This window comes from Sycon ciliatum, chromosome 4 (genome assembly GCF_964019385.1).
Source record: "Sycon ciliatum chromosome 4, ocSycCili1.1, whole genome shotgun sequence".
NCBI lineage: Eukaryota > Metazoa > Porifera > Calcarea > Leucosolenida > Sycettidae > Sycon > Sycon ciliatum.
Window position 1 is genome coordinate 27,547,251 of NC_088646.1, and position 21,808 is coordinate 27,569,058.

The following is a 21,808-nucleotide window of genomic DNA, read 5'->3' on the forward strand; positions in this document are numbered from 1 at the left end:
TATGTTAACGCGGTGACGTAATGTTTTCACTGTATGCTGATGTCTATCACGCGCGTGTTCGCGCCAGCTCACGGATGCGCCGTTGTGCGCATGCGCAAACTCTCCCAGCAGCTCGCTTTGCATACGTACACCCTTCAGCAGCCGTCGTGCCTGGCTCTCTTTGTTAGTTGCATTGGCTCGCATGACTCTTGCTCCGTGTTTTCACCCACCCACCCACACCGACTTCATTGTGTTACAATTCTCATTCTGTAGCACCCCGCTTATACTACTAACCTCATTCGTCTTCCAAACTCACTCTGCTAAACAAAAACAAGCAGGGATTGGGCACTGAACTCTCAGTAGCTGGCAGCATTCTCTCTACTCTCCCGAATCACTCTATTCGGTTACTGCCCTTGGCAGGTCAGCCGCCATTTCGGTCTCACTCTCGGTCCCCGCCTCTGTCGGGTCGGCCGCCTCCATGGTTACACACTGCCAGCTCCTTCGCCCAGTTACCCTGTGGTGCCAACCAACTACTGCTGTGTCTGTGTGTGGGTCGTGTATGCCTCCGCGTACGGAGCATGCGTTAACGGAAAGTTTGAGTCTTTGCCAAGTGTACTGGCCATGCAATGTACATGGCATACTAGAACTCGCTGAGCAATCAACTACAACAGGTTCTAGGGCATGTAAAGGAGAACCGTGAAATTATTCAGCCATGCCCCATGCTGGACAACAATGTACATGTACAACACAAACAAAGCTGTGCTCTCTGATCACCACTCGGTTTGCCCTACCTTCGCTGATGTGATGCAGTCTCACAGAGCCATCACTGCACCCAGCCTGCAAGCAGTGTAGCCAGAGAGCACACAAGAACAACACTCTCCTGCAGGCTGCAATGAACTAAAGATGTGAAGATTCAGGAGGAGGCCAGGAGCCCTATGCTCAGGATCAATTAAACCTTTCTTCCCCGGCAGCCCAGGAACAGGATGCAGGGTCTGAGGAAGCAAATTATTTTGACGTCATAGAATCCAGCTTGCTGGTTCTGTCAGTGGTACCGGGGAAAGGAGACCCGAGAATGCGGCTGTGGCTCACTATAGCAATGGAAGTGAAGGATTTGTCGCTAGGATAAAGCTATAGCATAGCATGTCAGCTATTATAGATAGCCAAGGCGCATGCAGCACACACATGAAATAACAATACAGGTAGCGAGGCTGTGAGTCTAGAGTGTTTGACGCATACGGTATTCAAGAGTCTGAGTGACATTTGAGCACCACCACTGAAGACTCAGCGGCAACTTGAGAGGATATTACCAGGATCGTACTCTACCGAACAGGTCTGCGTATTCCCCCCAGTGGCAGCATTCACAGCACTGGGTATTCCCCCAGGCAGTGGCAGCATTCACAGCACCAGGCTTGGAAGCATGCACCGGTACATGTGGTGTGTATTGCGCAACACACTACTACACTCTACACTACAACAACATACTACTACTACACTCTGACAAGACACAGCACAGGTATCTTACCAAGAAATAGTCTGGCTGCCACGGTGAGAAATCCACGCTGGTGACATCGTTCACGGCGGGGATGTCTGCCGTGTACTGATGCGGAATGGGGCGCGTCTTGGAACGTAGGCCGTGAAGAACAGAACCCTAGCGTGTAGAATCCAGTGAGAGCAAACAGGAATGCGTTAGAAGAATGGCAAAACCATGCCAACACACTACACTCAGACTTAGCATGAGAACTTGATAGCTGAGAGCACGAGTTGAGGTTCAAAGGCATGCATTACATCAGAAAGGGTTAAGTTGCCTATCAATATAAACTGTGTTTGGTACAGAGTGAGGGGGGGGGGGGTGCTGTCTGATGCTAGAAATATGCAAGGCAGTTGACGGTGGCCTCCCCACATGTACAGTCAGTGCTGCTCAATGAAATCCCATCATGCACGTCAATACCACCCCGGGCGCTGTGCAACCCCTGAGCTGCGAACACCGGGGTATGCTCTGGTGCAGGGCTATAGAGGTTATGCGAAGGATTTAGCTGCGGATTTTCAAATGAGCACTAAGTGTACAACGGGAGTCAGCGGATTTTCTAATGGCCGCTATGTATGCACCTTAAGTATTAGTTGCTTGTCCAAGTGCAGCGCTGTGCCGCGAGTTTGCAACTTCGCCAAAGCATCTCAACTGATGGTGTAATCGCATAACCTCTATAGCTAAACTCGCGCAATCGAATTTCATCGAGCAGCACATGTATATCAAATTACTACAACTTAGCCATGCTACTTCCATCTCCTATTCCTGCCCATTGCGCAAGATGATAGCGCACAGCTATGTTAGATATAGCAACTTGTGCTGGGCATGCTCACCGCATCACTGCCAACGAGGAAGCGATTAGCGTTGGCCGGCTGGAAACGGATCACGTGTGACCTGACGGCGACTTGTGTGCGTGGGTCCAGCGCGGACGGTATCGTCATGGTAATCATGGCGCCGAACACCACACACACATTACTGCCAAGCGACAGGCCTGCAACCGGGCGAGACAGCATGACATCATTATTTACATCATTGCTCAACGCCGTACAATTAGGAGTAGGGATCGTTATATCGTTAGTGACAGCGAACGATAATCGAACCTTTCTTAGCGATCAGCAAACAGTTAATCGATCATATTGTTTCGGCGCTACATGCAATACATGTACTGAAAGAGGTGAACGTCCTTGCCGCAAGATTTGAGAGATGGCTTCTTGAGAGCTGGGTTTGGAAACTGGGCAGATGTGACTGATGCAAGGGTATCGGGAGCTTTGAGCAAGATGTGTAAAAGAAGCACATACCATTGTGTTGCCCTCAAGGCTTCATCATAGAGTGAATACGTGTGAGTCAGAGACAGAGCGGTAGCCGTGATGGTGATGCGATTCAACATTGGAGATACACATTCAAACAGGTATGCGTGTGTGTGTGTGTGTGTGTGTGTGTGTGTGTGTGTGTGTGTGTGTGTGTGTGTGTGTGTGTGTGTGTGTGTGTGTGTGTGTGTGTGTGTGTGTGTGTGTGTGTGTGTGTGTGTGTGTGTGTGCATTATAGGTGCTAGTCAGTGTGTGGACTTACCTATCTCCGATTGAGATTCCTGTTCTGATCGGTTGTGCGACTCAACGGCAACCTACACAAATACACAAATATACCAGTCACATAGCATTACTTTGATTAGTTCATGTGAAATGTCAGTACATGTGGCGTCAGAGCGTACAATACACGTAGTGAGGAGAGAGAACGTCCTAGAAAGCCTGCCGCCGGCAAACAAACAGCAGCAGCAACAAACAAACAAACAACAACAACAACAACAACAACAACAACAACAACAACAACAACAACAACAACAACAACAACAACAACAACAACAACAACAACAACAACACGGGCAGAACATGATGTTTGAAGTTATTGATCACGAGCAATGTTTCCGTGTTGGTCGAATGCCACAGATGTGTCACAGTGACACACACTGCGGATCACAGCTGTCACAGACGGGCCAAAGCAATGATTCTGTGACTCCACACAGCCATCATGGTCTTACCCAGATTCTGACGGTGCCCCACTCATCCAAGCTGGCGAGTTGAAACGACACTGTGCTACTGCCTGATGGAAACAAAGAAAAATCAGTATAGACAAGAGTCACAAAATAACACCTACACTACAGCTCCTTATCCACATCCATAATATGCATGCGAACCCAAACACCTTTGTGTTTACCAGAATTAGTCAACGGTTTGGCCATAGAGACAGTGAGCATCATCTGAAAATGGGCAAACAATTTTAAATGTGTACAATGTACATGAAGTAGGCAGATCTCAACATGACAACTTACTATCCAGACCAACAGATGGGGAACTGCAGAAAGATGTGCACAGGAAGGCAAAAGAAGAAAGAAAACAGAAAACAGAGTCACAACCATGTGTACACTGGACGAAAGGAAAAAAGATCAATATCTTTCATACGAAGAGGTTCCCTTTTCGTGAACAGAGAGGTTCCGGAGTACGATTTTTCGTGCCAAAATCCGTAGAGGCCCTACAGATTTTTTATACGTCGTTTTCGAGCAGTGAAATATTCCGGAGTACGGAACTTATGTCTTTGCCGTCATTGCCTAGGTTACGATCGCAAACACGTCATATTCCCCGCGCTATGCCTTTTTATTTCGAAAATTTGTACCGAAATCAAAACTTCCCGCGGAAAATCGTATGGAGCACACCTCGAAAAAATCCGTAGCGCCCATACGGATTTTTGCACGGAAAATCGTACCCCGGAACCTCTCTAATATCTATTATAACGTGTTTCGAGCAGGGAGTGATGCTTTCTTGCAGGTTTGCCGAGTGGAAGGTTCGATGCGCTCCTCGTATGATCCTGTTTTGCAGTCGTTAGTCAGTCAAGCGTGGTTGTAAGTCGACCCCGCTTATAAGTTGACCTCCAAACGCGGGGCCTCGATTTACCGGTTTAAGGGCAGTTATAAAAAAAAGAAGAAAAAAAAGAAACAAGAAGCAATGTTCTGTCGAACTTCGAATATTCGCGATGCTTGTTTCATGTGTACCGTAAAGTACCGCCAGAGCGCCCCATGTTGCTCTCAATGGCGAGCGAGGCACGGCCACTGAAGTCTGTGATGGCAATGGTGTTTGTTTTCTCCCCGAAGTAGACTTTTTGGCAGTATCTAGCACTGAAAAATTGTGTTCGTTTCAGCACCCAAATTTCTAGGTCATTAAAGGTCGACTTATTACCGGTAAAATACAGTAGCCCACATTGGAGCGGCCAACTTTGTCAATTATTTCTGCCAAATTCGATACTTTCCTAAGCAGTGAGGTACCCTAAATTTGATACTCCTAAGTTTATGTCTTTCAAAGATCAAACAAGCAGCGTGTGACAGCGTGTGCAGCGTGTGGCAGCGTGTGCAGCGTGTGGCAGATGATCTGAAGTCAGTACCACATCACTGCAAGAAACACACCAGTGTCAAGTTTCAACTTTGCTTACGGCAACGGCATTGAACACCTGCAAAAAGGTGGCCTCAGCTGTTCCACAATGGCACTGTTGTCATAGCGACAGAGCTGTTCGAAGCACTGGCAAAGACGAAAATGAACAGACAATGATTGAGGTGCAGAGACACTTACTTGGTAGCTTCTATGGCAACCAGATCCACAATAGCAGAGCAATGGACGTTCGACACACTTGTACCGTCTGTAAGGTAACCAGGAATAAGTGAAAAAATTCAGTCTAACCACAAACAACTCCCCCCCCCCCCCCCCACACACACACACGCACACACAATAGCAACACGAAACAGGCATCATTTCACTTCAGAGAGACACACGCGACAGTAATCAAAGCCCACTAAAATGCAAGTAGCTGACAATGCCGTGTAGATTGCTCCGGTCTTGCCAGGATGGATCATTGAACCGGACAACAAACTCACAACTGTACACGCCATACCTGTCGAGAACGTAGGCCGCTGGCATACGCACCAGCTATCCCCGGCCATCTGCAGGAGTCGGTGCGACGATGCTGACTCGCGTAGATCCCACAGGGCAATGGCACCGTCGCTCTGCATGCAGTCCAGGCACATATGCAAGTCACGGACAGTCACACACAACATGTGCATGGACACCTGCTTAACCTAACACGCCAACAAAACCAGTTGTGACGGCTAGACCTAAAAAAGAAGGAAGAGGCCTTGGGGCGCCGGAAGGATCACTTCGTTTTGAACGAATTAAACCGAACAAATAAAAAACAGTCTCGCTGGCCATATCTTTCGTTTGGCCCCAACTGCTCCTCCACAGCTGGCAGTGGATATGTGTCTTCGCTTGGCCAAAGACGAGGACACTGAACGTTTCAGGGGTCGACCTCGGACAACTTTGGTAACGGTCTTGCAGACGGAATTGTCATCATGACATGGACTTACCCTCCACCAGCCGCTAGATGCTGACGCAGTCCGCACAATGGCAGCGGGCCGACAGGTATGGTGTGGTGCCCGCCCCACCTAACAGGACTGATTCTTGTGATTCACGTGATTCCGCCAGACATGTCGTATGTATATTGTTTTCCATTAGTCCGATTGGTATTGTTGCTAACGGCTTCTGTTGACGTCATTTCTGTCATTTCATTGTATAGTATTACTCTTCAGACGTCAATCCTGAATGGCATAAGCGAAAGTGGCACCCCCGCCACCTACGCGGACACGCTTTTAATAATAATAATAATAAAATAAATAACACTGCATAGTGGAGAGAGATCAGTGGTTAGAGCATCGCTGGCCTCAAGTGAAGGTCCCTGGTTTGAGTTCTGGTGGTGACAGTCAATTTTTTCTTCAAACGTTTTCCTTTTCCATTCCCTCAATTAGTGAACATAATGGAGATCTTACACTTTTCAATGTGTGAAGTGCAACAAATATTGGTACACAATCAACATCGAAAACAAACAGAAAATCAAATCCAAATGATCCATCCGTATGCGACTAAATTCAGGAATTGCTTCCACTACAGCATATTCATGCACATTCACTGCAGCACATTCACACACATGTTCATGCATATAGACAAAACATGCACATACACACACTTCTCGCGACTAAAACAACACAACACAACACATACAAGTAGCTGTCAGGTCAGTGAGGCTTACCGTTCCAGCCGCAATAACAGCCGGTTTTCCAGGACTGAAGCAGCAACATGTAACCTCCCGTGTTATACATGTCAGTAGTCTGCATGTACAGTAAGTACGCACCACAGCAGGTAGCATTCTAAACACCTTGCATCAGCACTGAAGCAAGCCCATTCTTCAAGGTGAATGCCATTCTGCATCCCGGTCAAGGCTAGAGTACTTCATGGCGTACATGTACACGTTAGTTGTCTGGTGATACGGATTCCGGGGATTCTCTGTCTCTGTCCCGGTCTCTCTCCATACCAGTCTACCAGTGGTGCCTGATAAGTAAGTTAGTTATAACTGCCTCCCACGAATCAACTGATACAGATACAAGTCCCACATCATTGAAATCACAGTAACATCGGTGAGTCAGTGACATCATTGCATCAATGTTTGATTTGAGTTCACATACCTGCGTGGAGTTGACAGGTCACTGAGGTGCCATACAGCTAGTAAACCGGAGTCACCGAGCACGCTTTCAGAGCTCTGCACAGCCAGAAGTTTAGAACATGCACCAGATAAATGCCACAGGAAAGGTGTAAAACACCCAACGTTCCCGAAAGCAATTATTCAACAAAAAATGTGGATCGACAGCTGCATAAGTTGCCATTGCAAGTCACCCAACACTTTCAGACTCTTTTCAACTTTAATAGGTACTTTGGCTCACTCTAACTACTCCCTATACTCTCTTCTTGTCCAACTTGAACAGAACAGAAACACTTTGTGAAAGTTCAAAAAATCGTCATTGTTTTGATCATTGCTGCTATCAATGACAAATTAAAATAATAAGAGGACGAAAAAGTGTTTTTACTCCGCGTTTCACGCACTAAGCGATCATCAGAAAACAGAAATTATTAAGGTCTGTTTCAATTCCCATACAAGGTAGGTGCACGCAAACAAGCCCATATTGGCCACACTGAAAGGCGGTACAACTCACAGCAGGTGCTGGACTGTAGGCAGTGAGCAGTTGATGGTCTTGCTGACTGGTGAGCTGTGTGCAGACCACATGACGTTCTGTATCATGGGACAGTGGGCATACACACACACATACACACATACACACACATACACACACATACACACACACACACACGCACACACATATACACACATACACACATACACACACACACACACACACACACACACACACACACACACACACACACACACACACACACACGCACGCATACACACATAGTACTAAAGGCACATACATGGATATATGCACGCGCGTGCGCGCACACACAGACACACAGACACACACAGACACACGCACATGCTAGCACGCACAACCCAACCATAGAAGCAGGACCAGGCAACGGGAAACACCACACGGTCAAATGATGTCATCAACCACGCTCACCGGAAATATCCTTCCATGTACATGACATGGTCACATAACCAGAAGAGACATCAGACTGTGACCTGCAAGGCTGCAGCTGAGTTGATGATTCCACGGCCGCCTTCTCATCCAGCAAGATGTTAACCACCTGAAGTGACAGAAGAAAAGACAGATTATTCATTTTGCTGTTGCTCACGGCGACCAAAACACTGCTCATGTGCATCGGGAGAGTAAAACTAAGACAAGAACTAGCGTGCTGTACCAAGCAACGGTCACCAACATGAAATTTTGTAAAATGTACAGGGATTGTCAAACACCGTACCATGCTCCAAGTGTGCAGCACTTGCCTCACGCGCGACCAGCAAATCTCGAAAATCCAACCCAGCCAACAGACCACGAAGCGTAGAATATGCATTGAGTTACTGTTTGATTAGCTCACGGACTGCTGTAGGCTTGTTTCATTCTTCATTCACGTACTTAATTTTGTTGCAGAACACTGCGAAAATATTATGAACAGCAGTGGAAATTGAAACGCAGCACCATGTGAAATCTAGCCTCATGAATCCAGCCCCATGAATACACACAGCACTCCGGTACTATGCGTGCATACACGGGTACACATACTGTGCTGTTGTGCAAAGACTGCAGCTCGCCAGTATTCACTTGGAGGGATTTCACGTACCTGCCCAGCATTCTGCAGGAAGGCGGTGAGTTTCTTGGATGTGTCTGCCGTGAACGTCATGGTCAGATCCATGGCATCATCCTCGTCAGCTCTTTGAGCATCGGCACCAGCAGAAGCGGGTTGAGCGGAAGAGCCTGTTCCAACTGTACACAATACACAGCAATACAGCACAGCACTGTTCCAACTGTACATAATACACAGCAATACAACACAGCAGGGTGATGAACAGAAGCACCAAGGCATCGCCATCAATAGAGATGCTGCGATGACTAGCAAAGCATACGTTCTGTTTATTAACACACACACTAGTACACATACAACACAATGATGGTGGTGGACGCATGATGGCAGCGGAATGGCATGGCAGCTTTGGGGTGCAGTTGACAGTAATGCATGGCTAGGGCACCCAGGCTTGCTCACAGGCACCAGCCTACTGTTCTGACTAATCAGTCCTCAAACAAAAGAAAATGAGCAATGAGCTAAACTTCTCGTTTCTTCTACTTGATCATGCACGAGAGGCTCACTGATTGAGCGGTGTTCCCTTCATAAGCCCCGTTTCTCTTGCAGGCCCCAGGGTAAGGCTACACGCAGCGTGGTCGGTGAGTATGCTCGCACCTCCTTTGCCACGCAAGTCCGCGGCGGGGCACTGGATCCATTTGTCCTCCGTCACGATGTCATCCGTCTGGATCTCCTCGTCAATGACATCGTCATTGCACTGAATGGCAACCTGCAGTGACCGGGGGCAAGTGGATGACATGCGAAATGGCAAAAAGTGATAGAGGTGTCATGTTACAACACTGTGACAGCATGTACATGTGTGACTCCACACAACATCATCACTCTTATGCATGTATCACAGTACTACCAAGAGTATATAACCCCCCAAGAGTGTGCAACTCCTGATACCCTTTCTATGGGGTACGCCGACGGCGAAAACTCACATCACGTGGTGCAGTGTCGCAGTTGTACGTTTCCAGCCCGTTTTTAGCGAGCAGCGGAGTACTAAAAAAAGCACTCTCTGACAGAAACTCACTGCACGTATGCAAATCCCCAGCATGATCACGGCAGATTTTCGGATTGTGCGCAAGCTATCCTACGTTTGTACGTAGTACAAAGGTATCTGAGACACGTGATGTGAGTTTTCGCCGTGGGAGACCCCATATGCAGAGTTGCACACTCTTGGGGGGTTATATACTCTTGCTACTACCATAGTGCATAACACACTTGCACACAACACTGGTGTACGATCGATCGAGTGGTCAGGCGGGGTACAAGGAAGCCGGAGACGGAAAAAAAATACAGCCACCACCCGGATTCGAACCGGGGATCTCCTGTTTACTAGACAGGCGCTTTAACCAACTAAGCCATGGCGGCAGCTGACAACGCCCCAAATCCAGGGAATGGTATTTATTACTCTCTCGTGAGAGTGACTTGCATACAAAACAATGCCTGCTGTGGCGCAAGGCATAAACCCACGGGAGTTCCTGTGGCCCACACGCGGCCAAGACATAATACTAGAGAGGTTCTGCTATACGTGAAACATAGAGAAATCACGTAGAGAGCAGGCGTCTAGGTTAGAGTCTACGGCTTCGTGTGTTTTGGGTCCAGATTTCTACGCATAGATGAAGTTCTCTACGTTGTGCCACACGCAAAGAAAATGACTATGTACTCGTGCTTCGCATGCGCAAAGACTGCATCATAGCATCATGAAAACCATGCATGAAAATACATGCAAAACGTGACAGCATGAAACGATAAAAGAGCGTGAAGGGCTGAAGGAAAGAGGCGTGAACGAAAAAGAAAAAAACCAGCCACCACCCGGATTCGAACCGGGGATCTCCTGTTTACTAGACAGGCGCTTTAACCAACTAAGCCATGGCGGCAGCTGACGACCAATAAGATTTACATACTACACTTTATAGTCTAAATAGTCAACTGTTGACAACATTGAACCACAAATGCGTATAATATTATCAAGAGTACATAACCCCCCAGAGTGTGCAACGCCTGATCCAGCTCTGCATAGGGTCTTGGTCGAGCGGAATCGGATCTTTGCGTCATAATACCGTACACATCTGGGGGGGAACCCGGGGAGTCGCGGGTACTCTTGGATCAAAAACAATGGTGCCCTGCCTCGAGACCGGCCTTGCGCTGGTGTGAAGTGTACGCATGACATCAGAAGATCCGATTCCGCTCGACCAAGACCCTACACAGAGCTGGATTGGCGTTGCACACTCTGGGGGGTTATGTACTCTTGATATTATGTTCCACAGTGCTGCCGAAAAAAGCCCGGGCTTGTGAATAAGCAAGTGCTCTGCAGCAGTGCACAGCCCAGTGTTTGCAGGCCTGGGGCTGCACAGTACCTCAGTGCTTGCTAACTCAGCCCGACCAGGCTTCATTGAGCAACACTGTACTTGCACTCAGTACGGTTATTGAGGATATGCAGAAGTAATTAGTTCACACTGCAGGCAATCATCGCACATACCTGGGTGGTGTTGGACTTCCCAAAGCGTTTCATGTAAAGCTCATACTCTGACTGCGGGGCTAGCTCGAACAGGTCGAATCCCACTGAGTCAAGCTCAATCAGCTGAGCCAAGTCCTGCACCGCAACAGGAATACAATAGAAACTTATTCCCGTAGCTATGCAGAAGACGTTACTTCAGTAACGTCTGGCGCTAGCCAGGGTCCACACAGCTTTGATTTGGTGTTTGTTTGTGTGTTTGTGTCACGCCTGGCGCTATCCCGTATCTGTCCCGTACCGTACCGTACCATCAAACACAGCTGGCCACACACAGCTTGCCGCACTATTCAAATAGGGCTTTCAAACGCAAGATCATAACGTGAAGCAACTTGGTAGAATGAGTATGAATGCGAAGTGTATGGGGGAATGCATGTAGGGCGATAGTGCGGGTTCGAATCCCAGGTAATGCCTAAAAAAAATCGGAAAATTGAAAAATTTATAACATCCCTATTCTTTTTTTGCCGTCATCAAGGCGGTAGACGGTGTCGTATTACCCTCGACCGTACCTGTCCCGTACCTATCCCGTACCTCTCCCGTACCGTACCGTATAATCAAAGACGGCTGGCCACAATACATATTCAAATAGGGCTTTCAAATACAAGATCATAACGTGAAGCAACTTGGAATAATTGGTACATGTATGTATGCGAAGTGTATCGGGGGATGCATGCAGGGCGATAGGGCGGGTTCGAATCCCAGGTTATGTCTAAAAACAAAAGTAGAAATTTATAAGAATTTAAGAACATCCCTATGCTTTTTTTGTCTAGGTCATCAAGGCAAAAAAAGCATAGCGCAGGGCCCTGAGCTTCCAAGCTCTCTCGTTAGAAAGATACGCATGCACGCACGAAACACACACACACACACACACACACACACACAGACACACACACACACACTTGTTTGTTTGTTTGACCTTGTTTTGACCACCTGCCGTTTCAATTTTCCCTTCGCTCTCAACAAGGGATTGAACAGTCCAGGATCCGACGCGGACCAGGCAGCGTCTCCTCCTCTCTCTCCGTGCTGGGGCAGATTTGTTGAAGCGCTGATCATAGCCTCTGTCCACTCGGGGGTTTGACAATCCGCCGTGAGTGGGAGATTCAGGCGCAACAAAAAATGGTGCCATCGTTCAACACCCCGTCTTCTTGTTGCGCTGCCCCCGAATCTCTTGCGCTGGGAACTACATGTCCTGGGACGGCCCCGGTGGACCAGAGCCGCCCCAGAAGACTCGTGTAACTAACTTTCGACAACCAGGAAGGGAGGTCGAAAACTTCAAACTGACCCCAAAAGGAACAAAAAAATTACCCATCCCTCGTAGCCCAGCCAGACCGAGGATGAGTACAATGTACAGGACACGAGCGTATAAATAGATCGGCACCCCCCCCGTAGGTAGGTACTCTGTTCCATACTTGGTAACGTGTTCTTTACCTCACCGCGTCGGCGTGTTCTCTGTGCCACGGCCGCATTCACCTGCTTCTTCTGCGCCGCCGCAAAGTCCATGAATTTGCCACCAGCACGATGACGAGCAGCAGCACGATTACTGGATACTGTAACATAGAGAGAAGAAGAATCGAAGGAAATCTCACGTGAAGTGACAGCTGGAAGTTTCAACATTTCAACACCATGTAGTCTAAGTATGATGTATAATTGAGACTGAGTGCTGATGTTCGCACCTTGCAAGATTCTAACGCACAAATATATCCCAGCTGGAGTGTGAAGCCTGAGTGGTGCTAGTGGTGAAAGACAGCAGCATGTTCATGATTCAAGGCGAGAACAACAAGGGGAAAGCTATGGCGTACACGTGCATGCACAGCAGTCTCCGTACCAGCAGTGCTGTCCACCTTGCTCTTTGTACGGCTGTCCAGGATGCGCTGGTTCTCGGCCTGCATGGCTCGGGAGATCTGGATTACCGTGAGCACAGACACAGACAGCATGACATAGTGATACAGCCAGCAAATGCCTGTAGAGAAATACGGTGGTACCCACACATCAAGAGCAGATGAATACAGAGAGCAAACAAGGCTATAGTACAGGGTTTGCCCAGTTTGCTTCAAATCCGACCTTATCAATAAAGCAGCATGGTGCTCAAGCGGAGAGTATATTGGTAGTGTTTGTACCGCAAGGGCTGTGCAGTGCATCTGGTGCATAGAGCTATTTCACTCATGGCGTCGAGTATCACTGGTCAGTACATGTACTTTCGATCTGGGTACTGCACAACAAAGTAAAAACTGTCTTTAACACAAGAAGAGAGTCACCAGTCAGCCATGCAACTGAGCAGGAATAAGGAAACAAACTGCGACGGGTCCGGTGCGACGCCTGCTGTGTTAACTTGTTTTCGCGCACTCGCAATGATTCATTTATCAACCACCGCCATTAGAGACCACCTGTCTCCAGGGACCGGTAATCTCACACACCTGGTCACCATACCTGAACATTTCGACTGCACAAGGACCAGCTGTCCACTAGTACTTGGACGGAGTCGCTATGCACCATGTGGTCACACAAGAGAACTTTCACTACTTCAAAGTACAAACACCACCCCACCGGCGCATGCTAGTGTTAGCAGTCGTGTTAGAAATGAGAAGTGAGCAAGTTGACATGCTGTGGTGCACAGGAAAATCTCAATTTCAAACAGTTAAGAGTCTCACCTCGAGAACTTCCTGACTTGGAGTCTGTATGCATGACAAAGAGGACACAGCATGCGACAAAGACACGGCACACAAAATCAGTGACTTTGCCTGCCGGAATACAAGTTAGCTAGACTGCTCATGACATTACATGTATTCTTTATTCCACGCTGGCTTTTGGCCAAAACTAAAGACATCTACCGACAAAGTAATGTTCACAATTAGAGGGGAAGAAGAACAACAACAGCCACGCATTAATCTGGAGAGAAGCTCACCACATCGATCTCTTCTTCTTCTTCAGCGGGCTCCACGTACGGCTCAAAATCTTCATCATAGTCCTATACAATAGAATTCAACATGTAAGCAGCGAATGTGCGTGAAAACAAAATGGAACACAACCGAAAAATATTCCATTCCTTGTCAGCATCAGGGCAAAGCCGATATTGAATTGAAGACATGGATCAGGGCTAAGCATAGTAAGCAAACATTGGACTGAAGATGTGGTGGTCCCGGGGGGGGGGGGGGGGGGGGGTAGAGGGGCTGGGTTACGCCTGTTCAGTGTTCATGGCTGTGCAAACCTGTATTGCTGTTTTGTTTTTGTTTTTTATCACACTGCACATACCTACTGTACACATGGAGTACGCGTGACAATGTAGGCCCAGCGTCATTCTTTAGTCCACCGTTTTCACTGAACCAGAACGTTGGTTTACTCCTCAGTGACTACCATACATGCTTGCCATGTATCGTGGATAAGGACAGTGGTGGTTGTGTATTCAATATTGAAGGGGGGGGGGGGGGAGGGGCATGGTACCACACTTCGTCGGTTTGCCTAAAACCCTGAGCATGCGATCGGCGTGTACAAAAGTCATGTGCAATGGGTAGCAGAAGTACGTGTACTGAGTACACACTTCCTCAAACCAATCCAGAATCAGAGGCACAGGCGCAGGCTGCAAAGAAACAGTACCTCAAAGTCGTCATCATACTGGTATTCATCCTCGATCTCGTCCTCATCCTCGTCGTCCTTTGCCTCCTCGACATCAGAGTCCATGGACGGTGCCACTGGAATGCGCGGGCGTGTTTCGTCCGCGAGCATGTCCTCGTCCGAATCCTGCAAACACACATGCCAGCATTGAAAACAGATTGACGAATAGAACACACAGGCCAGGATAGAAAACAGATTGATGAATGGGAGCATGCTGGTAGCGGCTACCAGGAACGCCCAGCTCAATAGCATTGCGGTCACGGGCCAACGATCCACATTGTTCTAAAGAAAGCTCAGCACCAAAACAGCGCAGCGGTCATTCTGATCAGATTTTTGCCAAGTTGAAGTTTTTTTCACGAGGAAATCTGAAATGTTCGCCAATCAACTACTTCATGGCAACGAGCCTTTATTCGAGCTGATCCGATAATTTTCAGCATAGACATGAAGTACCGGTAATTCTACGCCATCCACAGGTGCTCTGACATTCTGAAAGGCGCACCATGGACTTGCCCAAAACATGAAATAGGTAACGTTTTTGGACATACTGAAATGAAGGGCTCGCAAAGTAAAAATGCTTTAAAAAAAACAGTGCCGTCAAAGAGACTAAGCCACGATCTCCCCATTCTCGTACCTCTGCTTCCTGGCGATGCTTTTTCCGGGACTTCTCCTTCTCCTGCTTTTTCTCCTCTGCCTGCTGCTGAGTAATACAAGCCCAGCAAGAACAAAAGCAGTGAAATCATTGAACACTATCACCTGGCACAACATGGCATGAGAGCAGGTGCAGTTGGGAATACCAGCTACTTATACTGTTCAAATTCGTTGACAATGCTGGACGGCCCCTTACTCCCAAGCAATCACGGATTAGATTCTGTGACAACGAAAAGAGCTACGGCAAGCAGTCTGGAGTCCGGATGACCGCGATTGGCCCATATGTTGTAGTCTTTTGGACGCTGAGTCGACTGGTTTTGGTCCGAAAAGGCTGCGATGCAGCGTTCCTCCTTTATTCCCAATCGAACATGGTTGAACAAGCGGTCACGTGCTCCTGCGTACACCAGTCACCTGGTCACCGTGCCTGCAGGGTACAACTTACTAGCCTGTTTGACCTTTTTTGGGTGCAGTCCTGTCACTCGAGTTGAACCTTGGTGTGAAAGTTGTCGCCTGCTGGCGCGGTGACCAGGTGATTTGGGCACCCAGGAGCACGTGACCGCTTGTTCAACCATGTTCGATTGGGAATAAAGGAGGAACGCTGCATCGCAGCCTTTTCGGACCAAAACCAGTCGACTCAGCGTCCAAAAGACTACAACATATGGGCCAATCGCGGTCATCCGTGCTTTTATAAGAACGAAATGGCGCTTTTAGTGACATTTTGCATACAAATCCCCATCTAGTAGGGCGCAGTCACCCAGTTTCGGTGGAAGTGCGCGAGTTCGATTGGGATTCAAGTAGGAAGGGAGCGTCGCAGCTTCCTCGGACCAAGACCATTCGACTCAGCACCTCGAAGACTACAACTGGTGAAAATTTGATTTCAGGGTATACTTCCCCTTTAATGAACATAATCTGATCTCATGATGTGGAAACTGATCTGTCCAAGGAGTGCTGTCATAACTGCGACAACCCGAAACTTGGGCTGAAAGTGGTATCTCCCATAATAAATGTCTCGATTGGTTGATCGTGTGTAGTTTTAGCTCCATGTCGCCATACAGCACTACCGACGTCACACAACACTACCGATGTCATGCAACTCACCGCCTCAGCAAGCTTGGCCATCAGCTCTGCTTCCCGTTGCTTCGCCTTCTTCTCACTGCATTTGATCACAGCACACAGTCCACATAGCTTAGTAGAAGTCAAGTAAAACTGTTCGGTTTATAGAATAATGGATATAATACAATGGTAGCCCATAGTCAATTCTGACCGTAAGGATGCGCTCAATAGAATTCTCCTACACTTAGTCTGAGTCATCCTAATCACACAAGCCCCCACACCCTCCCCTACCTTTCTGAGTCCTTCTCGTGCCCAGCGGCTGCTGCTTTCTGCGAGAGGTAAGAATGCACGCGCACGTATGCACACAAACACGCGCATGCACACAGACACAGACACACAGACACAGACAAACAACCATGTGCAAGCACAGAGCATACAATCGACATCTTCAACAAGAGTTGTGATGATACTAAAAGCAGCTACGAGGAACGAGATCTCAGTCTAATGTCACTCACACACGAGTCACTAGGGGCTACACCATTAGCTGTATGAATGTTAGGCCACGCCGTTTTTTTCTATGTTTCGCGTCACCTTATTCGATGAAATCAATGAGGGAGGGCGAAAAAAATAAAAAGCCATCCAAAAAAAATGTACGTGCATTGCATTTGTGTACAGTGAAGCGACGCGGCACTGTTCATGTACAGACATGTTCAATGTACGTGTACATGAATACATGAGTGTATCCCCTCTGCCATGCTTGTGGTCCAAACACAGGCAGCATGATGATTGTGTGACTTGCGGTCCAGCTTATTGCACACACATGTACAATGTACCAGGTACATGTGTGTGAGCTGAGTTACATTTTCCGGTTTTCTGGGTTTGCATTAAATTTGTATTGCATTTTCAAAAAAAAAAAATTTTTGTTCCGTTTTTTTTTTTTTTTGAACTCCGGCTGTGAAATACATGCGCGCGGGGGACGCGAAACAGAGATAAAAAACGGTGTGGCCTTACCTCTTCTTCACGTTTTTTCCTTCTCTCTCTGCGCTCCTCTTTCTTCCGGCGTTCTTCCTCCTCCAGAGTTAGGCCATGATCACTTGCAGTAGCTGCAGCTGCTGCCTCACTGCCCTCCTCCTTCGGTTTTCGCGAGCGATGCTTCCTCTCCTTGTCATCGTCTTTGCCACCATGTTTAGATTCCCTGTCCTTGTGGCGATCCGAGCGTTTCTCTTCAGACCGCTTGCTAGTATCCCGGCTGCTTTCGTCCTTGTCACGGCGCCGCTCTCGCTCTTTGCCCTTGCTCTCGTCCGCAGCAGCCCTATCCTTGTCACGGCGACGGTGTTCTTTAGAATCGCTGGTGCCTGTTTCTTTGGGCTTCTCATCACGATGGCGGCGACGTTCCTTGTCCTCACCGGATCGGTCTTTCTTGTCGTCGTCTCGGTGCCGACGCTCTGCTTTCGCTGGGTCTTCCTCTGTGCGCTTCGGAGCCCGATCCTTGCGGTCGCTCCGCTCCTCGCCTTCTTCGCGACGCCTCCGATGGCGCTCCTCCTTCGCCTTGTCCCGTTCGTCCTTGCCACGATGCTCCCTCTTGTCACCGCCACCGCCATCAGTTGTTTCGCGTTTGGACGCCTCGTCCCGGTGTTTTCTGTCTCGATCCTTACTCCGGTGTTTGTCTTCGCTGGCCTTGGCGGGTACGGTGGAAGAGAGCGATGCCCCTCCAGCGCCACTCGCCAGCGCACTGGCAGCTGCAGCGGCAGAGTCCGAGGCAGCCTTGTCCCGTGACGGCTTCTTGCTACCACTACCGCTGCCGCTGTCCTTGCTTCTGCTTGGCTTCCCCCCACCGGCCGCTGCAGCGGCCGCAGCCCCGGTACCACCTGCAGGACGCTTGCTTGTGCCCGGACTACTTTCTGCACCCTGCAACACCCAACACACATGTACAGTAGAACACAGAGAAAAGCAGTCAACCGATGCAAACAGGCCACACATGGACGGTACTTTGCCCATTGCTACAAACAAAGTACCGGCAATACCGTGAAACAGCTCAGTACTTCAGTACTCTCCGGATAAAGCACACGATGGGCTACTAGTTTTGAGGACCCTGCAAACGCTATACAAGTCCGCTGACGTTGGATACACATTTACCTCAGCTATAAAGTACAGTGTTGCAAGGCGCCTTGAAGTTTAACTGTAATTTTAAAGTTTTAAAAGACAAGCGCACTTGCCATATTTCATGCCACACAAACACCCCACTGGGTCCAGCATCCACACAAACACACAATGATGACTGGCCCGACGTCAACTAAGTTCCTCGGCTGGAAAAGAGCTCTTGAGTCGGTGCTCCTGTCCTACCTTCGGTTTGAGATGTGCTGCCAGTTCTGCCGGCTTCCACGTGTCCTCCTTGGACTTCTGTCAAAGCACACAAAACATAACCGGAATACTGTACAATGAAAGAGGAGAGTGCCTCCACATTACACTTTTCAAACTCAAGAAAAGAACAAATGTCAGGCTCCTCACAACTAACATGATTCAAAAACCTTTCCACTACATGTAGTACTTTCACTACCTTCTCATCAGGTGGTATACAGGCAAAAAGAAACTGAACAAGGAACGATGAATAATACACAGTAGAAATGTGATAGAAACAGCGCGGAGAAGAGTAGCCAGAAACAACACGGTAAAAAGCGTGACCTCGTACATTTAGAAGGAATGACAGAAAGGTGCGAGTGCGAAGAAGCCAACCAAGTGTGAAATGTATGGCGACAACTATAGACATCCTATGGACAAAACTAGAGTTGTTTACGACCTACCAAATAATCTAAGTATGAATTTAATTTGTTTTTGTTTGCAGAGGCTCGGCTTCCTAGTGTGAATAAAAATAGCTTCAACAGCATTCGATAATCTAGCACTGCGTACACGTGACAAAATAAAAAACAACCATCTGAATGCACAGGCATTCAGGATGCTCAGACAAAATGACTAGCAATGGACGACTCGTGTTTATCAGAACTACACTCATACCTCGAGTTTTTGAGCCCTTTTTGGTAGGGCACGCAATCGATCTACAGGCGCTCTGCACTGGTACTGCATGCATATGCGCGCGGTGTATTACATCAAGAGCACATGGACCCCAGAGTGTGCAGCTTCTGACTTTTTCTGCATGCGTGTCTGTCACAGTGAAATTCCGTGATTTACATCATATTATTTGGTGCAGATCTGAGGCGGGAAGTGGTGTGGTGCGTACAACTGAGCTGCAGTTGTGCAGATAGAGACCTGCTTGAATCCTGCTTGTACGGCGGCATATTGCTGCATACAAGCCATTTGCTGAGCTCCTGCCAGCCGTCATTGCCATTGCCGTATTTGAGGGGATTGCAACGGGCCAAGGATGGAACTCGGAGTCCACATGAAAAGCCAATAGCCTCTTGGCCGCTATTCGGAAGTTCCTGTTTATCCATGCCTTTGTTGTCATCAAGCACGGTCTGACATTTGTCAAGGGTTTCATGACATCCCTGGCTTGTAGCCCCTTTGCCAGAAACAGTGAAAAAATGCTTTCGAATTTCGTGCTGATGTTGAGGCCGGCGAGCGTCCTTCTCTTTTATACTAGCTATTCCAGCTGAAGTTCATCACTTCAGTCTGTTTGATTCCGGCCCCTTGATGTTTGCTTGGCAGAGGTCTTTCGAGTGGGTGTCAGACACGTTGATGTAAAAAAGAATGGCTCTGCTGTGGGAAAGATGCTGACACAGCGCTAAACAGACATAAGCTATTTCTCTGCAATGCGTGCGAGGAACGCGAGGCGTCCCTCCGTAGTCTAAGCAATTTCGGTCCTTATTTTTGTAGATAGGTTTTCAGGAATCACTCTCAACAAGGACGATGTGGTAACTACCCAACTTTGGAAGAAAAAACGCTAATCAAAAATCAAAGACTGCTACACAATTGACATTTTGTATAGCATAGCAAAAATTGCTATGCAAAATGACAGTAAATTCATCCTTGTCATACGTGTACCGGTACTACCCAAAACGATGTGGATTTTGACCCCGGACTTGGAAGTCCTACGTGATCCGTGGTCTATGCAACCCGCGATCGTGGCTGACCTGCTGACCCCGAGCACGGTCCAGACAAGCGATGCTGTATGCGAGCATGGATAGGTCAGCCCTGCCCCAAAGGCGACTGTAGCCGGCAGCCTGGAAGCCAAACCCACATCACTTGGCGTTACAGTCACCTGTGTGGTCTCCCCTGTACGCTATGATTCCCTGGTGTACACTACACTGCTAAACAGATTCCGAGCCTATGCGCCAAAATGGCTAGTTTCCGTGCTAAGCTGCCCAGCTAGCAACGCAATTTCTCCCTGCATACATGCAGTTGGTCAGGTTATCTCTGGACCAAAGTTTTGGCCACCAGGACATGTTTACTACTGTGGAGTGCATGTGTACCCGCCATATCATACACAAACTGGCATGTGCACCCGCCATATCATACGCAAACTGTATGAAAGGCAATGATACTACCGGGCCAATCAAAAAACTGCTTTCGACGGTCCTGATGTAAGGCCAGGCACCCTGGTCCGGGCTAGACTGCACTTTCTAATTACAGTAAAACCTGCAACTAAAAACCACCGTGACTAGCGACCAGCCTGGTACTACAGACCACTTTGCCAGGCACGGACGGTCTCACATTCATAAATTATATTATTATGGTGCTGCGGTGAAAAACCTCTTATCTAACTAAGGACCACCTGCCACTAAAGACCGCTTTCTCTGGCCCCAAGGGGTGGTCGTTAGTCACAGGTTTTACTGTATTTAGCAAGCCCTTCTGAATTTTAAAGCGAACTAAAACGAGCTCAACTTCGTACCCCCCCCCCCCCCCCCCAAAAACTCTTTGAAAAGGCCACTCACCGGCTTTGGAGGAGGCATTGTGGGACACGGAGGCTGCAAATATCACATCGTGTGTGGATAATTCAAACAAACTTCTTATTCACAGCAGCACTTGTCGTCTTTCATTCATGTGCTGCGGACTTCCAAGCTAACTGCGGCCGTGCGGGTGCAATCACGCATCAAATACCACTCCAGTGCAGACTGAACAGACCCGTCTCTTGTTCCGTTCTCCACTTTATGAATTCAAGAACAAAGTGGTAGCGCTGTGAATCACACACGGTTATTGATTTTGAGCTCGTTTTGTCACTTTCCGGGAGCAAATACCATGAGTATTGTATTGTACTGCTGCAGTACAGTGGAGATCGAGAAGTAAAAATTTAGTTGTCGGGAAGAAGTTTTTGTTGCGTCTCATTTGCGCGTGCAGACGCCTTCCCGCTTTTGC

The 21,808-nt window shown here is 48.2% G+C and overlaps 1 protein-coding gene and 2 non-coding genes across 4 annotated transcripts in view; all 3 read right to left on the bottom strand.

The window, feature by feature from the left end:
• The window catches only part of LOC135815401 (cytoplasmic dynein 2 intermediate chain 1-like), a 28,888-nt gene extending 7,167 nt beyond the window's left edge, over positions 1 to 21,721 (bottom strand). Inside the window, exons 1-26 of one of the 2 annotated variants that reach the window (XM_065328693.1) lie at positions 21,388 to 21,721; positions 18,845 to 18,901; positions 17,513 to 18,409; positions 16,793 to 16,830; positions 16,547 to 16,601; positions 15,432 to 15,494; positions 14,783 to 14,926; positions 14,094 to 14,156; positions 13,840 to 13,863; positions 13,017 to 13,092; positions 12,620 to 12,738; positions 11,159 to 11,272; positions 9,289 to 9,400; positions 8,674 to 8,816; positions 8,013 to 8,139; positions 7,584 to 7,660; positions 7,059 to 7,132; positions 6,626 to 6,704; positions 5,438 to 5,549; positions 5,119 to 5,185; positions 3,831 to 3,853; positions 3,540 to 3,601; positions 3,074 to 3,125; positions 2,338 to 2,495; positions 1,502 to 1,627; positions 771 to 816 (exon numbers count right to left, since the gene is read on the bottom strand). In XM_065328693.1, the coding sequence (XP_065184765.1) occupies positions 771 to 816; positions 1,502 to 1,627; positions 2,338 to 2,495; positions 3,074 to 3,125; positions 3,540 to 3,601; positions 3,831 to 3,853; positions 5,119 to 5,185; positions 5,438 to 5,549; positions 6,626 to 6,704; positions 7,059 to 7,132; positions 7,584 to 7,660; positions 8,013 to 8,139; positions 8,674 to 8,816; positions 9,289 to 9,400; positions 11,159 to 11,272; positions 12,620 to 12,738; positions 13,017 to 13,092; positions 13,840 to 13,863; positions 14,094 to 14,156; positions 14,783 to 14,926; positions 15,432 to 15,494; positions 16,547 to 16,601; positions 16,793 to 16,830; positions 17,513 to 18,409; positions 18,845 to 18,901; positions 21,388 to 21,405 (2,926 nt within the window). In that variant the 5' untranslated portion in view covers positions 21,406 to 21,721. Of the gene's footprint in view, positions 1 to 770; positions 817 to 1,501; positions 1,628 to 2,337; positions 2,496 to 3,073; positions 3,126 to 3,539; positions 3,602 to 3,830; positions 3,854 to 5,118; positions 5,186 to 5,437; positions 5,550 to 6,625; positions 6,705 to 7,058; positions 7,133 to 7,583; positions 7,661 to 8,012; positions 8,140 to 8,673; positions 8,817 to 9,288; positions 9,401 to 11,158; positions 11,273 to 12,619; positions 12,739 to 13,016; positions 13,093 to 13,839; positions 13,864 to 14,093; positions 14,157 to 14,782; positions 14,927 to 15,431; positions 15,498 to 16,546; positions 16,602 to 16,792; positions 16,831 to 17,512; positions 18,410 to 18,844; positions 18,902 to 21,387 lie in introns of both variants that reach the window. The other variant, XM_065328692.1, reaches the window with a different exon arrangement.
• Positions 9,974 to 10,047, bottom strand: Trnat-agu (transfer RNA threonine (anticodon AGU)). The gene has a single exon. It is a non-coding gene; the product is annotated as a tRNA-Thr (tRNA).
• Positions 10,483 to 10,556, bottom strand: Trnat-agu (transfer RNA threonine (anticodon AGU)). The gene has a single exon. It is a non-coding gene; the product is annotated as a tRNA-Thr (tRNA).
• Positions 21,722 to 21,808: the final 87 nt, after the last annotated feature.